Genomic DNA, 19,805 nt, shown 5'->3' on the forward strand with positions numbered 1-19,805 from the left:
TATACCACCACTTCAGTCAAGTACAATTTCTTTTCTTTGCTCAAGATACCAAACAAAATAATTAATTAACAATAGTTGTGCAAAATATCAGCTAGATCCAAGATTGGGTGTAGAAATAATGTGTACAAACCTTTTACCAGACAGACAGAATTGATATTTGTTTTATAAGAAAAAGTAAGTTAAGTTCCTTGAAGACTATTGTCCATACAGAAAATATTTAGGTCACTTTCTTTCCAATGGTTTAAAAGTGTGCTATGTAATCATAACAACCATCAACCGATTTGACTTTTTTTTCCCGCTTGGCCACTTTAGGACTTAGAGAATACAAACAATTCAAGTAAGTCCATAGGTCATACTAATACTGGTTCCATCAACAAGATTTGAGCCCATGTCAATCAGATTGAAAGTCAGGTGCTTAATAACTTGATCACACATTTTAAAATAACAACACATGAATGCCCTCTAATTCAATCCAAAACAAAAATTGTAGACCATTCAACAGACACTTCTAAAACATACACACACACAGAGTAAAACAAAACATGAAAAAAAAAAAGGAAATACTCAAGGTCTGATAATTAAGTTCTTTAATGCTGAGATGTCACACATGTCATTAGCCTGACATCACAGGGACACACAAGCCTTTATAAATGACAGTGCTAAGTACAGTGGAAATGTCAACCCCAACAATTGGACACTTTGATTTGTTAAAAACTAAATGCCAGAATTAAGTGGAGAATAGGACACTAAAAAGACAAACTGGGGAAACATTGGAATTAAATAATGTCAATACAAAGGGAAAATAACTGTGAACCTAAATGAAAATGTTTCTCATGAGAGAATTACAATATGAAATATTTGGAAAATGATTTATTTCCCTTTTTTAAACGTTTTGACAAAACAGTAATTCTAGAAAGCAAAAACCAATGAGTTTTTAGAAAAAAATTTCTCCCACTAGTAAGTGAATATTAATTTACCAGCATTTTAAAGATTGCTAAATTGCAGCAAAATAAAAACAATTAGGATCAAAGCATTTGCTATAATAATTATTACATAATTCACTGAGCTCTATATTTTTAGACACCTTTATGGTTAACTGTACTGGAAATAATGTAAAAAGCTAAATATTTAATCATGTTGTAGGAGCATTTAGCAATTGACTGATACTGAAATAATATCATTTGTATATATTTTGAAATTAACTACTGGCTATATCTTGAAGTTTCTGAAACTGCATATTTTTTTAAACTGTATAGTATACCAATATACTTCTAATAAATTTAGTATACTAATAGAACACAATTAATGGCTATGTTAATTTAACACAAATGAATTTTTTAAGGGAGTCACAAGTCCAAACATATTTCTATTTCCAATACTTAGATTTCCCTTGGTTTTTCCTTTCTCCACAAATATCAAGGTGGCTGCTTCAAGGTTTTATGGGTATTATGTTAATTTTAAAATCTAAATACCAAGATAATTCTATATAAATTCAATATAAAACTCAGTGGATATATTTTATTTTGCATGTGTGCAGTTATAGTTTTTTATAGACATGATTATCAATAATGAAAATGTTGATTAACAAAAAAAATATTAATAAGTTATATTAAAACGATGACATCAAATTGCATTGAGCATATTACAACGATCCTTTTTAATACAGTGTTTACACATTTGGCAAATTGTTAATACACATGGCTCACAATCATAAACTTAAAGAAAAAAATAACTCAGCAATTATTTAAAAAATCTGTCCATCTATTTACACCTTTCTCTTCAAAAAGCATGCCTGTAGTTTGCCTGGTGATAAACATAAAAAAAATGCCACAAGTGTATTTTCTATTGAAGGCTATGACAAAATATATATATATATATAAATGGGCAGCTTGGTAACAAGAATATATCTTTGTTAATTCATGAGGTAGATAAACCTTCCATGGCTGATTAATATCATCAGTTCAACCATATTTAATCCTCAAAATAATTGAACAAACACTTTGGAGAAAGAGGGAACTATAAGACCAATTGCAACAATCTAAGCACAGGATTTTACTCGAGTGTGTTGGAATTATCAAACATGTTTCTCTAACAATAACAAATAATTCTGTTAAATAATAAAACTGACTCTCTACTTGAGAGAACTAAGAAGAAATATATCAACTGATAAAAAAAAAAAGCAATAGTGTCTGCTACAGACTTAGCAACAAATATCTAAAACAAACAACAAAAAGAAAGAAATTCTAGAAACACATATTAATACTACAAAAAAAAATAATAAAGAGGCACAACTTTAGAAACTAATTATAGCCCTATTTTGGTCAATTCTAAAGGCAAACAAGTGAATTATGATAATTGTAAAATGACTTAAATTCTGTATCAGATTGTACACACTCAGAACAGCATTCAATTGACTCACAAAGAAATTTAGTATGAAAAATTTCCCTTTGCACAAAACTGTTTACTTAATATCAATGTTGATCTTGTAGAATTATTTTCTACGAGTAAGCGAAAAATAAATAAATAGCTTTTACTTGATTTAAAAAACAACAACAACAAAAAAATATGGCTGCTTTATAACCAAAATTTTTATTTAGCAAATTTAATTTGTTTCCTTAAAAGAAAAATCTTGAAACAAAGAAATGATGTTGATATGGTTTGATAGCCTATAAAATTGTAAGGAATATGGGAGCTGATTTTTAGCAATAAGCAAAGTAATTTAATTTATTCTATAACATTTTGATTTTTTTTTTTAAATTAAAACTAACAACATTTTGATATTATTTAGGACTTTCTAAAAAAAAAAACTTTCTAAAAAAAAATTTAATAAATTGATTAGAGCACAAATTTAGTTATGAAATGTTTCCCGGTATGTTTATTTTCCTCTGTTCATTCTTGAGAAAAAAAATGTGAAATAACATTTCAGATATTGTTTTATTTGTTTAGACCTAATTACTTGATTTTATACTGTTTTTTTTCACTACATTAGAGCTAAAGAAATTTAAATTGTTTTAAAAATAAAAATGTCAAAATTCAACATTACATAGCCAATTTTGTTTTGTCATTTTTTTTATTTAGAGCAAAAACAAAGTAAATTTTAAATATTGGAACAGAAATTGTGATTAATGATATTTATCATGTATTAGCCAGTTCATGGAGTCTATCAAATAAATAAACTAATCACAGCACACAGATATATATATATATCTTTCACAAAAAAAATTATCTAGAAAATATTGTAAACAATTGGCCATGTTGAATTTTATCTACGAATCAATATTATAAAGGAAAGCGCCAATAATGAAATAAAAACATGATATTCTTAACTTGTGTATCATTAAAATGAAAAATTAATTTGTGGATATGCTTTACCCTCAATAATTTGGCAAAATGATTAAAATGGAGGAAAATGCAATTTTTCATTAAAAATATTTTTTTTTTTTATATAAAACTGAACTGGATACAAACAAATGATCAGAACTTGAACAAGAGTTATCCTTTGTAGTTCAATTCCAATCCATATTCAAGGGAGATGAATTAGCTTCCAAGAAAATAAACACTAGCATGACTTTGATAAAAAGAATGTAGTGCATGATTAGTTGTATGTTTTTGTAAGTTATGTTGACATACTCATTTCTATACATTTTAAAAAGCTTTTTTAAGCTCAGTGACCATGACTTTTTTTTTGTCTATTACTATAATTTTGTCCAATATCAAATGTTGTCAGTGAAGACAAAAGTGAAACTACAAAGAAATATTACAAGTCTCACTAAAATACTGACTTTTATATCTACGCTATGGAAATGTGTTAAATAAACTGCTGGTACATGGACTAGATAGAGTAAGTGGTGGTTCCCACTGTAGATAATAATACTGTTTAAAAAAAACACTGTTTCTAATGAATATCTTGGCCCAGAAGGAAGCTCAAGCCTCATGGTAGTGGTGATAATGGTGGTGGTGATGGTGCTCATGAAAATGATGGTGTTCATGTCTCTGAACCACCAGACGCTCACCATCCATATCCCAAGCATGCTCTCGCTCTATCCACTGAGCCACCTGCTGCATGGCAAGGTCATGGTCCTTCTCTCTATGCCGATGCCGCCTGTGATAGTGAGGGGAGATAGTAGCAGGCACATGGCCAGGCAGGCTCACTGGTCTAAACCGGTTGTGTTTGTTTATGGAGAATGAGGTAACCTGAGGGTCTTGTTGTACTAAGGGTTTAGCAGATTTTTTTCCAATGTTGATTTCTTGAGGGTCAGAGGATTTAGACCTGAGGTGATCTATTTTAGTGTTAGCAGGTTTACCAGCAAGTCTTTCACTCTCTCGCTTGACATTATCACATTTGTCTGAGTTGATATTCAGGACAGCATCGCATGGGTTTAATGCTCCCACCTGCCGATTGTCACATTTGCCAGAGTTGCCAATGTCGTGTGACCGTGACCTATGCTGGCCAGAGCCTGTCCTCACGCAGCCTGAGCCTGCCACAGGAACTGTGGGATTGTATTGAAACTTTGAGTTGTCCACCCCAGCGAGGTCGAGGTAATAATTCCTTCTGTCCTGACTCTCTTTGGGCCTGTCCTCCTGCTGTTCACCCAGGACAATCACAGTTGAGGATGTTGGGAGTGTAGTCAGGGCAGCACCTGCAGTGATGACTGGGCAGTGTGCAGCTGTGGTGCGATGTCGTCTCTTGTAGTGGTGCTGACCTTCATTTCTGTCACTATGATGTCTCCTGAAACAATAAAATAAAATAGTGATACAAAAAAAATAACAATGATAAAGTACATTATAGTTCAATTTATTTTTTTTCAATGTTTGTTAAGTATGTTATAAAATTGTACTTTTTCAGACAACTACCATAAAAATAAAAGAAGTAAAAATGTCAAAAAAAAAAAAGAAAAGGTAGTTTTACAAATCTTAAGTTTATGAAACAGAGAATTTCATTGTGTTGATAGTTGCAAATAAAGGTATTGGATGAGTTCCCATGAACTGGTTAAGATGGAGATGTAAAAGTTCTATTTTTTTTTAAATCTACTTTTGAAAAAAATTTGTCATTGGTTTAAAATATTTTAAAATCAAAGTTCAAGTGATAAATTTAGTTGGTTTCAAGTGATAAATTTAGTTGGTTTCAAGTGATAAATTTAGTTGGTTTCAAGTGATAAATTTGGTTGGTTTCAAGTGATAAATTTAGTTGGTTTCAAGTGATAAATTTAGTTGCTTTCAAGTGATAAATTTAGTTGCTTTCAAGTGATAAATTGTGTTCTTATTCTTTCATTGAAGCAGTATTTTCCTACCCTTATTGACTTGCACTTTTTACAGGTTGAGATTGAAGAACATTCAATATTTTACATTCTGGATGAAGTATAATGTACAGAAGGTCTACCTAATGTTTTGAACTACCTTTAAATATAAAGCTTTAAGTCCCTTTCCAATAAGGTTACAAAGTCATAGCAACATTCTTAACTTTACATCTTGTCTTAACATCTAATTATTTCCAATTTATAGGCCTAATTATATATCAATGAGCTGACCTGAGTTGTTTAATTTGATTTCTTTCCATATTTTCATGTATCAAACTCGCCAGTTCCTGGTGATCAGGCACTAGACTCTTTCTAGCTATCTCCTCAGGCTTGCAGCTCACTGCCTCCAGTGTGGCTAGACCCAAAACCTGAGCCTGATTTTCATTAGTGCATTTAATTTGTGTCCTCATCAAGTTGTTCAGCTTGGAAAAGTCCCTGACTTTATTCTTTGGTGCCTTGTTTGTGTTCCTGCATCGCTCTGAGGATTTCACATTGCTGACTCGCTGGATCTCTGCAGTGCAGTCCTGGCCCACAGAAAGACGCAGCTTTAATGTTTTGGCTCCATTGGGAGGAAGTTTAATGGAGGAGCCAACTGCATCATATAAAGCTTTCAACAAACTGGCCAAATCCTGAAAAATGACATGAAATTATATCATGACATGAAATTATATCAGGTACATAGCAACAACAGTTAAAACTATCTTCAAGCGAAATAGAAACTTCCTACATTAATATGGTGGATGAGTGGTTAAACCAGAACCAGGGGTCCTGGGTCCAAATCTCGATGATGACTGGAATTTTGAATTTCGAGATTTTCAGGGCGCCCCTAGGAGGCGCAGTAGCTGAGCGGTAAAGCGCTTGACTTCCGAACTGGGGGTCCCAGGTTCGAATCCTGGTCAAGACTGGGAATTTTAATTTTGGGATCTTTGGGTGCCTCTGAGTCCACCCAGCTCTGATGGGTACCTGACATTAGTTGGGGAAAAGTAAAGGTGGTTTGTCGTTGTACTGGCCACATAACACCCTCATAAACCGTATAGACCACTAGGTCTGAAAGGGGAACTTTACTTTACAGGGCGCCCATGAATCCACCCAACTCAAATGAGTACCTGACGTAAGTTGGGGAAAGTAAAGGCGGTTGGTCGTTGTGCAGGCCTCATTACACCCTGCTCATTAATCATTGACCAAAGAAACAGATGACCCTAACATCATCTGCACTACCGTAGGGTCTGAAAAAGAAACAACTTTTTTTTTTTACATGAATACTCATACTGTTAAGTTTTGCCTATTTGTGTGGCCAAAATTGACCAAGTGTTCTGTGACAGACACAGTGAACAACTGCTGTGATTGGAAGTTAAAATAAATATTAAACTAAGATGGTGTTATGGAGTGTGTGTGTGTGTGTTTCTATGGTGACGGTGAGAAGAAGTTAGCGATTGGTTGGTGGCCATGCAGTGTGAATGATGCAAGATAAGAGGATAAGGGACAATGTCGTAGGCTGTCTTGGTTAGGGGAGACGACTCCAGAATTCCAGTGAAAAAAAAAACGAATTTTCGTAGTGAGTTAGATTTTATTTTACATTATTACTAATGTCTATTAGATTGATTTCAACTCATCTCATGTTAAATATGTCTAGATTGTAATACAAAGTTATCATTAGTTTTGTTCACTTAGAAGTTATTCACGTTTAACAAGGTAAAATATAAAACGTCTCCAGCGATTTAGTTGTCTACCAGTTCAATGCTAGCGATCAACGACCGTCTACAAGAGGTGGATTTTGAAGATAATTTACAATCGCAGTCATCGCCATGGATTCTAAATAAAAACCCAGTGATTGATCACATTTAGCTTCAGTTTGTCATACACTACAACAGCAATACTTGACTCTATCTACATGTCATACGCTACAACAGCAATACTTAACTCTATCTACATGTCATACGCTACAACAGCAATACTTGACTCTATCTACATGTCATACGCTACAACAGCAATACTTGACTCTATCTACATGTCATACGCTACAACAGCAATACTTGACTCTATCTACATGTCATACGCTACAACAGCAATACTTAACTCTATCTACATGTCATACGCTACAACAGCAATACTTGACTCTATCTACATGTGATACGCTACAACAGCAATACTTGACTCTATCTACATTGTCATACTTGATTTTTTTTCTCTGTTTTTACTTTAGATTTTGCTCATCATAAAAATATGGCATAAAAATCTTTCCTTCCCTAAAGTTATCTTTCCCTGTCTCCAACAACGCCAAATTGAATCTGATCACATGAGAAGACTTATGGGACACAGAAATACAACTGGCATTGAACTGGAAATATTGCCCTGCCCAGTATTCGAGCTGGTTCTCTTCCTTCTTTTTTATGTTCACCCTATCTGTTTTAGGTGATAGCTACGTAAAACTCCAGGGGCCTTTCTCAGCGTGGCTAGTTTACAATGCTTAATAACTAGCCCCCCCCCTCCCCCTTCTTTTTTCCATTTTTTTTTTTTTTTTTTTTTACATTTTCAATCAAATCATGTGTTTGTTTTTTTTCTATTTGTTTTGACAATATTTTTAGTTGTTTAGAGACGAGGCTGGGATGGGGGAGTGTTACAAACAATAAAAAACAAAGTGCTAGAGTGTCATGACGTCACGGAATGAGCTCACCGCACCAGAGAGAAGATCGCTGGTGGCTAATGACAACAGGGCATTTCCGCTATGGTCAAGACGAAGAAGAAGCCGAACACTGGATTACATACATAGGCAAGGTGTTAATGCTAACAAAGTGCCAGATGTACACAGACTGTGACCCAGAGAGCGTATATTGTGAACTAGCTACCGGCGAGATACTTGTATCCCATTGATGCTTAGATAATATTTTTTATTTGGACACGATCATAAAAAGAGATAGTTGCCCTGGGAGGCCGGTATGTTGCCCTGGGAGGCCGGTATGTTGCCCTGGGAGGCCGGTATGTTGCCGTGGGAGGCAGGTATGTTGCCCTGGGAGGCCGGTATGTTGCCCTGGGAGGCAGGTATGTTGCCCTGGGAGGCCGGTATGTTGCCCTGGGAGGCCGGTATGTTGCCGTGGGAGGCAGGTATGTTGCCGTGGGAGGCAGGTATGTTGCCCTGGGAGGCAGGTATGTTGCCCTGGGAGGCCGGTATGTTGCCGTGGGAGGCCGTTATGTTGCCCTGGGAGGCAGGAATGCACTTTGAATACTACTACTTCTATCTAAAAGTAGGCCATATTTTAGTAGAAAGAAATAGAGTAGCGGGTACTTGTACATTTCATCTCATTTTTCCTTTTCAACAAATATTTAATATGCATGTTTTAGTTTATAAAATGTAATGTGGAGGTAACACCCTGCACTAACGCCAATGCAGAGCTACATTAATAGATAAACTACCAGCAGACACTTCTAGATCACCTCAGTGTGTTGCCAGCCCTAAGATTTGAAGTATTGGCGCTAAAAATGCGAAAAAAAAAATAGTAAAGAGAGTTCGTTAAAAAAAAAAAAAAGTATAGTTTCTGACCCGTCGAAATTCGGATATTTATTTTTTATTGTGGGGGCCCCTTTCTTGCGGTTTGCTCTGGGCAGTAGCCCCACCTGCCCTCCCTTAAATCCCGATATGTCTCTATTTCGTCACTCTTTAACAATTTTTTTAAGTTTTCATTTTGAAGTTTCTCACAAAAGAAACCCAAAAACTGTAATCAAAAGCAGTTAAGTTGTGTAGAATAAAGAAGCTATAAGAGACGGGAAGAAAGTAGCGATATAATCAGTAGTGCTCACCTCCTTTGTTATCATACCATGTCCATCAAAGTCATACAGTGTGAATGACCATTCCTGCTTGGAATTCTCAGAGCCTTCCAACTGGACGCCGCACTCGATCTCCTGTTATCAAACAAGTATTAAGTTTTATTCATATGGAAAGATTGTTTGTGTTTTTAGAAAATTAAACACAAGAAATAGTAGCACATATCGATAAAACATATTACCACTTTGTGATGTCACTTTGAAACACGGACATCAAATCTGAATGACAAGAATACACAGACACAGCAGGAAGGATACACTCAAAGACCCCCCCCCCCCAAAAAAAAAAAACAGCATATACTACAGAATGCCAGTATCGGAATAGTGAACACTGACTAATTAAATATCAGCAGAGACATCGATATAATATCAACAAAAGGTAAAGTCACTTATAAAAGCTATTTTATGTTAGCTTAAAGCCAAACAGATCTGCCTGTATTATCCATCACTTTAGCTCCTGCAGCCAACAATCATTCACTTTAGCTCCTGCAACCTACAGTATTATCTATCATTCACTTTAGCTCCTGCAGCCAACAGTATTATCTATCATTCACTTTAGCTCCTGCAACCTACAATATTATCTATCATTCACTTTAGCTCCTGCAGCCAACAGTATTATCTATCATTCACTTTAGCTCCTGCAGCCAACAGTATTATCTATCATTCATATTAGCTCCTGCAACCAAGAAAAAGTCTACAATTCTCCGGACAATTAGTTCAGAACTAACCGCCAGTATTACCCGAAGTGACCAAAGCCTTTAGTCTGATGATGACCACCTTCCCGTTAGCCCAATCTCCATTGTTGAGTTCCAAGTCAAAAGGCCAATGGACTTGATGCACTGTGCTATCGTGTAATCGCTCAAATTAAAGATAATAATGTCATTAATTTCACAGATAATCGCCGCACATGGCAAGCGGCTTATAATCCGGGGTTTTATCTTCACCAGATGCGCTCAAGAGTTTTTTCAAAACTAAAAAAAAAAAGCGGGGGTGGGGGGATTGTGAAATAAGGTCAGATGAATCATGGGCTGGCTAGTTTGACACTTTCCAGCCTCCCCCACGCTTTTTTCCCCTGGCCAGTTCTCGGACCTACTAACCGGGAAGAATCGATACCTCTTTTATTGTGATGACTAACCTCTCATGGCATGCACCTTGTGCATTTTTTTTAAAGTTTTTTTTCTTTTTCTGTTTCCCGCGGTCTTTTTAAATTAAGAAAATGTCTAAAAAATGCGCCTGATTCTTGCAAGGTGTCTTGTTGCACATTTTAATTAACAGGTATAATGTTGTTATTATTTAAAAAATGCTCAATGTTTAATATGTCTAATTAGCAAGGATTGTAAATTTTAAAAAAAATTGCTATTTTATAAGTAAAGCAATTACGTTGATTGGTGTACAAACTCTTCACAGTTTAGCGGCCCCCGAAAGGATAATAGACGCTTTTAGTTTTGTGTGGTCTGTCTGTCCATCCGTCCGTCCCGTTTAGATCTCGTAAATTAGAAAAGATATTGAAAATCCAACATCATGGTATTTTAGACCATTCAAAGTTCTGATGCAACGGCTACATTTTTCTTTTCTGAAAGCAAAAATTTTAATTTTTAAAATCAACTTTCAAGCAGTTTTTTCATAAAAATACACCATTTCTACAACTATTCACTATTAATAGTAACAAACACGGGAGGCTATTAAGTAAGGGAGACGACTATTTATCATATTTTTTAACACATTTATTTAAACGGTTTTAGATTTTTTGTCGAAATTTTTTTTTTTTACATTTGTATTGCTAAGTTCTGTCATGTTAACTACCACATTTACAAAAACAAAAACAAAAAAAATTTTTCAAAGAGAAAAAAATCTACTTAGCAAGCATATTAATGGAACATAGTTTAAAACAACAATTAATAAGTAATTTTTCGTATTATCATTTGAACAGATGCGTAATAATGTGAAACACAGGACACATTACTAAAAAGGGGAGTTAGGGGTTAAACCAACCAAGTGGACAGACACATTCACGCATTTACACAACAAATACATAACACCCAAAGCACGAGAAGTGGCCTACAGATTACTCTTCGGGATGACCCCAATAAAAGGAAGACTCTCAACTACAACAGGGTCCAAATATACCTGTGTAATTTGTAAAAAAAGAAAACCAAAACCCAGAGAAACACTTATTTAGTGAATGTGAGCTGGTTGTGGAAGCAAAAAAAAAACAATTTGATGTAGAAGCTTGTTGAGATATGAGGTTATGTTGATGCTCAATATTAGAACAACAGAAGAAGAAGAATGACTGTAGAGAATGTAAACGTCTGCAAGGTAGTAAGAAATAATATATTTGTATGTAGACTGCACAGGTATGCACAATACGGATAGTGGTGGTATTTTTTCAATATTCGTAAAGAAGTCACTATATCATTTAAGTTTCTACTTTCACTCTGATTGTTTCTATTTAATTACCTATTGTTGACATTCTCACCACATATATTTTAAGAGCCTTAAATTTCAAAAATTTTCATTATATGCTATTGGAAAAAAATAACGCCATATACAAAGAAATTTAAAACGTTAAAATATTATGACAACCTAAATGTAATTATATGCATTGCTATGTTTTGCAATCATTGTACTTTAAAATGTAACTACTTAATTTGTACGCTTACTAATAAAATATGCATCTTTTTGTTAAAAAATAAATAAATAAATAAAGCCCAATAAAGAGGCCAATAGCCCAAAAAAGAAGCTAAGCCCAAAAAAGAGGCAAAGAAAAGAGGCAAAGGCCCAAGGATTCCTAGGATGTAAACAGCTCGACAACTGAAGTCAAAAGCTAAAAAGATGAGGTATCCTAAAAGGGGAGATTTTTTTTTTGTACGAAATTTTTTTTTCTTGAGCCTTTGAATAAGAGATTAAGAGATTGACCCTTTATAGAGCACTTAGATCAATGAGATAATCATTCTATGACATCAGTTAGGCCAGGTTCACATCGAACTTCTCCTTCACTTTCTTCAATCCCTTGGTCTGCTGGACCGTTGGGGCACCACACAAGATCTGTCAACCTTCTTTCTCCATTTTTCTCTGTCATTCGCCTACGACAGAATTTCATTCTGATGTTCTTTCTGAAAATATTGCAACCTGCCTTTTTTCCTGCCTGGGTTGACCATTTCGGGGGCCGATTTTGAGTTTGTGTTTCCGCACAAACTGACTTTGTAACCTTGTTTATTTTATTTCCATCCTACTTAAAACAAAATTGCTGTTATCAAGTTAATTTGTCGACACAATTCTCCCTTGTAGAGCAACACATTGTCCAACCAAAAGAAATATTTCTAATGCTGTATTTTGAATACATTTGAATCACAATTAGATCAGTGAAGTTTTTTTTTTCTTCTAACGTCCTTGTGTTAAATACATCAAATATCAGACAATTAGAGACAATTCAAACAACAAGTTCCAGACGCCAGAGAGATGGCGAGATAGTGAAATGGTTCTTTCTTATCGAAATGGTTCTTTCTTATCTTGAGTTGCTGAAAATATAATGGTAGAAATGACTCCTACATATTAACAAGCCCCCCCCCTCTCCCACGTTTTTTTTTTCTTTTTGTGTCTACGTCTCTCTCTCTCTCTCCCTCCCCTTCCTCCCTCCCTCTCTCTCCCTCCCCTCTCTTTCCTCCCTCGCTCTCTCCCATTTCTCCCTCTCTCTCCCTCCCTCTCTTTCCTTCCTCCCTCCCTCTCCCTTCCCCTATCTCTCTCCCTCTCCTTCCCTCTCTCCTTCCTCCCATCTCGCTATCGCTGTGAAGAAATGTTCTCATTTCTTGGACATCAAAATAAAAGGAAACGTTGGACCTATGAATTCTTCCAGATCAAGATGCTGCCAGGAGACACAATTTACGACCATTTTGTTTCTTCCGTTGTGGAAGAGGAGGAGAAACCCGGGGGGGGGGGGGAGACACATATACAAGGAGGTGACGAAACAGGAGGGCAAGGGCGAGTAAGCGCGAACCATAAAACAAAGAATTGGAGAGAGGAAGAACAAAAAGTCAAAGAAACTGAGAGAACATTCATTCGAAGGAAAAAAAGAAGAGCAACAAAATTCAGACATAAATATTCCCCTTTCCCCCAGTTTTTTTTTTTTTGTGTTTCGATTCCAAATTAAAACTAATAGCATGGCTAACTTAACGCCAAATATTTTTTGGCTGGTGCTCTGAAGCGAAAACTAATTAAATAAAATATAATGTAAAAACGGATAGATGTCCATTTTTTTTTTTTAAAAGGTCATTCTTATTCTATAAAATAAAACTGTTTTTTTTTTAGTCTTATGTTTCTTGTAGTCAGCTGATTACAAAATGATTTCGTCAAATGTTTATTTTCAAGCCACAGTGTACTTAGCATTTCATCATTTTTGACCTAACATGTTGTGTCCTATCACTTCCCCATATCATGTTATCTACGTCCTAAAGCATTCCTTAAGAGAACAGTGGTGAGTTATTTAAGTCACTGCATCACTCCACAGGCCATTCAATAATTGAACAGGTCGGCCATGCACTCATAAAATCAATCATTCATTCGCCGTAATTCATTTATAGTCAATCATTCATATAATATAGCCACACTTTATACCTTCATTACTACAGTCAGTCTATTAGCTACCGGTCAACCTTCTGGTCATTAGTTTGTCACGTAGTCCATTGATTCATTTGTTTCCAGTCTACCCGCACAACATTCAAAACACAAGCGCCCTCTAGTGTGTCTGTCTGAATGCCACAAGACAAAGATTTCGTAGGAAGGTGAGGGTGAGATAGAACTAACCACACTTCAGTGATAAGGCTGAGTCCAGACCAAAGCCAAGAAGTAGCATATACTCACTGATAAAAGACAACAGTAGCTAGAAAACTCCTTCCTTGTAGCTTCCATATCTGCGACCATTCACCGAAAGATACCGAAAATTACATTTATCTAATCTCAAACTACTTGTCGACAGTATGTTGTCTTTTTTTCTTTTTTTTTGGGTCAGGAAATAGGGTGGTGTGGCTCAGACACCGATGTGGTAGGTAATGACATGCGTTATTCCAATACCTGATATGATAGGTTCTTTTTTTTTTCAAATACTAAATGTGTTAGAAGAGATTGTTTTCTTATTCAAGTATAACAGTCTCCGAATAGACGATATCTTTAAGTGATGTCTCAGAATAGACAGAACTTTATTTCGCGATAGTTTCAAAATATTTGATCGTTATAATTTCTTGTAACAAGATGATCGCCTACTGAAAGATGTTAAAGTTAGGAAGATTTCAAAGAAAAAAAATATCAAAGAAGAAAGACTTGGCACCTAGACTTTCAAGAAATCAACATGATCAAATAGAGTCGTTTTTACGGTTCAGAAATCAACCATCAATAGTTGGAGATTCTAAGTCTTCTAGCTGAGGCGGACGGAAAGGGGGGCGAATGGGGCAACCTCCTCAGGTCGCGCACTTTCGGGGCCCCGCGATAAGGAGAATCTTTTGTCCCCGTTAGCCCGTCGTACAAATATTGGTGGCTCTGATATGACACTCGTTGAGGGCCCCAAGAACGGCTTAGGCCGCCTCTGCTTCTACGCAGCTTTCTGATGCTCATTGCAGTTTTAGCCAAGGAAAAGTAGCAAACTGTTCTTCTCCTCTGTTCCACACTGCCATACACGTTACGCTGGCTTGTTCTCCTCTGTTCCACACTGCCCCACAGGTTAGGCTGGCTTGTTCCCATCTGTTCCACACTGCCCTACAGGTTACGCTGGCTTGTTTCCATCTGTTCCACATTGCCCTACAGGTTACGCTGGCTTGTTCCCATCTGTTCCACACTGCCCTACACGTTACGCTGGCTTGTTCCCATCTGTTCCACACTGTCCTACAGGTTACGCTGGCTTGTTCCCATCTGTTCCACACTGCCCTACAGGTTACGCTGGCTTGTTCCCATCTGTTCCACACTACCCTACACGTTACGCTGGCTTGTTCTGGTCTGTCTTGAGGTGAATTCATTGGACTTACTAGGGGCACTCAAAGACAGTTTCGTAAGGGTGGACGCAGAGTCTACAGAGGGGTGTGTGTTTGGGGATTATTCTGTTGGGTTAAGAGATAAATCGCATTTGATCTTAAAATTCTGGTACGCCTTCTATATCCTAGAAGAATTATATGATTATGAATACAGATAAGTGCAAGTCGCCTAGACCACACGGAATTCGTCTTCATTTTGATTTTAAAAAGGCTTGAGACAATCCTTTGAGGCAGATAATCAGCGCGCGTAGAATAGGACAGTGGCGCCCTCAGACTTTCCTTATCCTTAAACCCCTCCCCTATCGAATTTCACTTGACGCCGCCTCCGAGTAGCAGACGTGTGACTGATGAGTAGGTCTACAACTTCCCTAAGATAATGGTCATCAGTTTATCTCAGGGAGAGCGCGCGTGAGAGAACTCATTGCTTCGCAGTTAACCTTGTGACCTCACGTAGGTAGCGTCGGACAATGAAAAAGTTTTGGGTAGGCGTTTGTCTGGGGAGTCAGGTACTGTGAGGTGTCCCACTCCAAAAAGACGAAGATGAATTGAAGGTGGGATGACTGCAGCCAGACATTTTACCGGAGAGGGGGTGGGGTGGATTCCAAGACTTTGATATTTCGCCTTCCTGATCTTCCCCACTCCTCCACACAATCGCCTTAAGTCTCTCACACATACCTGGAAACAGCGTTTGATCTATAATTAGACTCTGACTTGACAGGCAAGTATGCTACCTTAAATATCAGGCGCTACGAATCTAGTAAGTTCTACGCGCTTATCCCCATACAGCCCCCACTCTCCTCAAAGCGAGTCTTCGAATTCCACCCCAGCCCCCACTACACCGAAACACACACGCACCACCCAAAGTTCAAAGGAAAACCAGTTATCGTCTGAGCAATCAGCAATAATTACAGGCTGTCCACGGGATGAAAGTGCATGCGCAACAAAAGACCAAAATGACTTTCAAAGAAATACGAATTAAAACAAGTTGAAATAACAAACGCGCCCCCTGGTGGGAAACAATGCACAGAGCAAACTCGGGTATCGATCAGCGCGCTTCGCCGGCAAACAAGTGACAAGAAGCACGAATATTGACTCCGGGTAAATTGTTTTTCTTTCTTCGTTTTCCGAGCAAAGAAATGTAATATTTGGCGCTGAAACGTCTTTTGAACTGGGTACATTATTACAAATAATATGATAATAATTTTCAGGCTAATGCTTTTATAAAAAAAAAAATACATGTATGCTGAAGCATTTGGTCAAACAGTTAATTCGTAAAATACTTCAAGTGGTGGTTAAGAGGAAGTGGCTACAAGGGTTCAAATCCAAAAGATGGTAATTGAGGAAGTTATTTGGTCCACCCAGCAGTGCTGAACAGACTTAGAGTTAGAATGCCTATTTGCAAAGGTATAGTAAGAGTACTTCACGATGGACAATCGCTTAATTTGAACAATGATGTAACAGTCTGAAGTTCATAGGTGATTCGAAACTAACTGGGAATTTTAACAATACATTTGAACACTGCTATCGTATTTGTCTTTTCTTTTCGAAGTTTAAGATTCGTTTTATAAAGAATAAAATACAGAATAAAGACAACAGACAACGAAGACAAAGCGACATGGGTAAATACGGGGGGCAACACAATGAAACCCTAAGAAAAACCCAAAAACTATAACAAGAGAAAGATTGGGAGAGACTAAATAGATAAACTAAACCATGTCAATGACGCCATAGTAAAAGATCGCGAGTGCCAAGTAAATAATACTAATGACGTGGTTGGCACTACTGACAAAAGGACTGGGATACAGTGCTCAATATTAGTGCAAGATTAATTAAACTAGTTTGCTAATCAATACTTTCTATTCTCTACACCGGATACACCAGAAACTAGTGATTTATAAATTATCTTTCATAGATACAAAGCTGCAATTCTTTAGGAAGTTTTTTTTTTTTTTTTTTTTTTTTTTGGGGGGGGGAGGTCTTTTTAAAGAAGGTTTTTTTACTTTATTTATTGTAATGATTCGTTTATGTCACGTGGTATAAAATCGTGTTTATAGACCCTAGAGGTATAATTCAAACCGTTCTGTGCAGAGTGGTCAAGATAATCCAAGGAAACCGCTTGGCTCCTGCAGTGTGATTGAATAAGTCATAATGCCTAAAACCTCCTACCGATGAAGCATAGAGAGTATCAAATAGCCATCTGGAAGTTTCTTTAATTCATGAGCACATTTCCTTCTGTCGCGAGCGCTCACCATTTCTACCGCTACAGGACACGACGGGGCGCTGAGAGTTTTATCCACTTCTCTCGGGAGGTGGGGGGGGGGAGGGGAGGTGCGTTGGGGCGATACGACAAAGGACGTTTTGAATGAAGTTGTATAACATTCATGAACTGTGGCGGACCGGAGAAAGAACGCCAGATGAAAATACAAAGAACCGGAACCGGCAACTGAAAAAAACAATGGGGGCGCGGCTACGCTGAATTATTCACCGATTTTTTGATGGGACTACTTGACTTGTTTCGGTGAATTGAAAAAAAAAAAAAAAGTTAAAACGGTAAAGCGATATAAGGCCAGTAGAATGAATGCCTGACATATTGATTCAATCATCCACATGAAATGCTCTTTTAAACTTATTGTGCGAAATGACGTCATCAAAAAAAAGGGTTTTGTTCTAAAAACTAAGCACGGGGAAGAAAAGAACGATATGTGTTTGAGAGAGAGAGACAGACAGAAAGGCAGGGAGAGACAGACAGACATAAAGGCAGAGAGAGAGAGAGAGACAGACAGAAAGGCAGAGAGAGAGAGACAGACAGAAAGGCAGGGAGAGTGGTTTGTATGTGTCTGTGGCTGTCTGAAAACTTGATGTACTTGCCTGTCTATTCAGAAAATGAACTACATTTCATTCACTTCCGGTTAACGCGATATCTCAATGTAACAATGATCCAACACATTTCGATTCCTCAACAAATGTAGGAGGCTGTCACAGCGTGTGTTGTGGTGCCGGGATTTCACTTGAATTAAAATAGTCGAATAAATGACGATCTAGGATTCACAATAAGATTCTTAGTTAAAACACAACTCTGGAACTTTATTTAAATATAAAACGTAAGTACAGCTTATGTACAAGTTACAGATCAACAAGCACAAGTAACATTACAAAGGCTTTAAATCAGAGCTCTTAGAAAACGCGACTGTCTACTAGGAAATTTTTTCATCGACTGGCGTTCTTTCTACTCTCGTCAATTCTCTGGCGCTAAAATGTCTTTATTTATTTTCAAATCAACCAATAGATTTGCAACATCGTAATTACGTCTCGGGTAAAACCTGAGGCGCTGTCAAGGATCTAGATTTGTGGGGTAATTCCTGAGGCTCAGTCAAGGGTTTATATTTCTATTTACACATAAGCTTTTAAATGTGAAATATACAAATAAATCTATAATGGCATCTGTGACAGAGGCTATGAGAGGTCCATTAAAAGTCAGGAACCTTTAAAAATTAGATTCCCCACAATTGTCTAGAACCTATAAGAATTAGATTCCCCACAATTGTCTAGAACCTATAAGAATTAGATTCCCCACAATTATATAGAACCTATAAGAATTAGATTCCCCACAATTGTCTAGAACCTATAAGAATTAGATTCCCCACAATAGTCTAGAACCTATAAGAATTAGATTCCCCACAATTGTCTAGAACCTATAAGAATTAGATTCCCCACAATTGTCTAGAACCTAAAAGAATTAGATTCCCCACAATTGTCTAGAACCTATAAGAATTAGATTCCCCACAATTGTCTAGAACCTATAAGAATTAGATTCCCCACAATTGTCTAAAACCTATAAGAATTAGATTCCCCACAATTGTCTAGAACCTATAAGAATTAGATTCCCCACAATTGTCTAGAACCTACAAGAATTAGATTCCCCACAATTGTCTAGAACCTATAAGAATTAGATTCCCCACAATTGTCTAAACCTATAAGAATTAGATTCCCCACAATTGTCTAGAACCTATAAGAATTAGATTCCCCACAATTGTCTAGAACCTACAAGAATTAGATTCCCCACAATTGTCTAGAACCTATAAGAATTAGATTCCCCACAATTGTCTAAAACCTATAAGAATTAGATTCCCCACAATTGTCTAGAACCTATAAGAATTAGATTCCCCACAATTGTCTAGAACCTATAAGAATTAGATTCCCCACAATTGTCTAGAACCTATAAGAATTAGATTCCCCACAATTGTCTAGAACCTATAAGAATTAGATTCCCCACAATTGTCTAGAACCTACAAGAATTAGATTCCCCACAATTGTCTAGAACCTATAAGAATTAGATTCCCCACAATTGTCTAAACCTATAAGAATTAGATTCCCCACAATTGTCTAGAACCTATAAGAATTAGATTCCCCACAATTGTCTAAAACCTACAAGAATTAGATTCCCCACAATTGTCTAGAACCTATAAGAATTAGATTCCCCACAATTGTCTAAAACCTATAAGAATTAGATTCCCCACAATTGTCTAGAACCTATAAGAATTAGATTCCCCACAATTGTCTAGAACCTATAAGAATTAGATTCCCCACAATTGTCTTAAACCTATAAGAATTAGATTCCCCACAATTGTCTAGAACCTATAAGAATTAGATTCCCCACAATTGTCTAAAACCT

The 19,805-nt window shown here is 36.6% G+C and overlaps 1 protein-coding gene across 1 annotated transcript in view; it reads right to left on the minus strand.

Moving 5' to 3' along the window:
• Positions 1-572: 572 nt before the first annotated feature.
• LOC106070766 (protein naked cuticle homolog 2-like) overlaps positions 573-19,805 on the minus strand; it is a 101,874-nt gene continuing 82,641 nt past the window's right edge. The window contains exons 5-7 of the mRNA XM_056035474.1: positions 9,093-9,194; positions 5,529-5,926; positions 573-4,729 (exon numbers count right to left, since the gene is read on the minus strand). Of these exons, the coding sequence (XP_055891449.1) occupies positions 3,925-4,729; positions 5,529-5,926; positions 9,093-9,194 (1,305 nt within the window). The 3' untranslated portion in view covers positions 573-3,924. The remainder of the gene's footprint in view (positions 4,730-5,528; positions 5,927-9,092; positions 9,195-19,805) is intronic.

The sequence above is a fragment of the Biomphalaria glabrata genome, chromosome 7 (assembly GCF_947242115.1).
Source record: "Biomphalaria glabrata chromosome 7, xgBioGlab47.1, whole genome shotgun sequence".
Taxonomy (NCBI): Eukaryota; Metazoa; Mollusca; class Gastropoda; family Planorbidae; genus Biomphalaria; species Biomphalaria glabrata.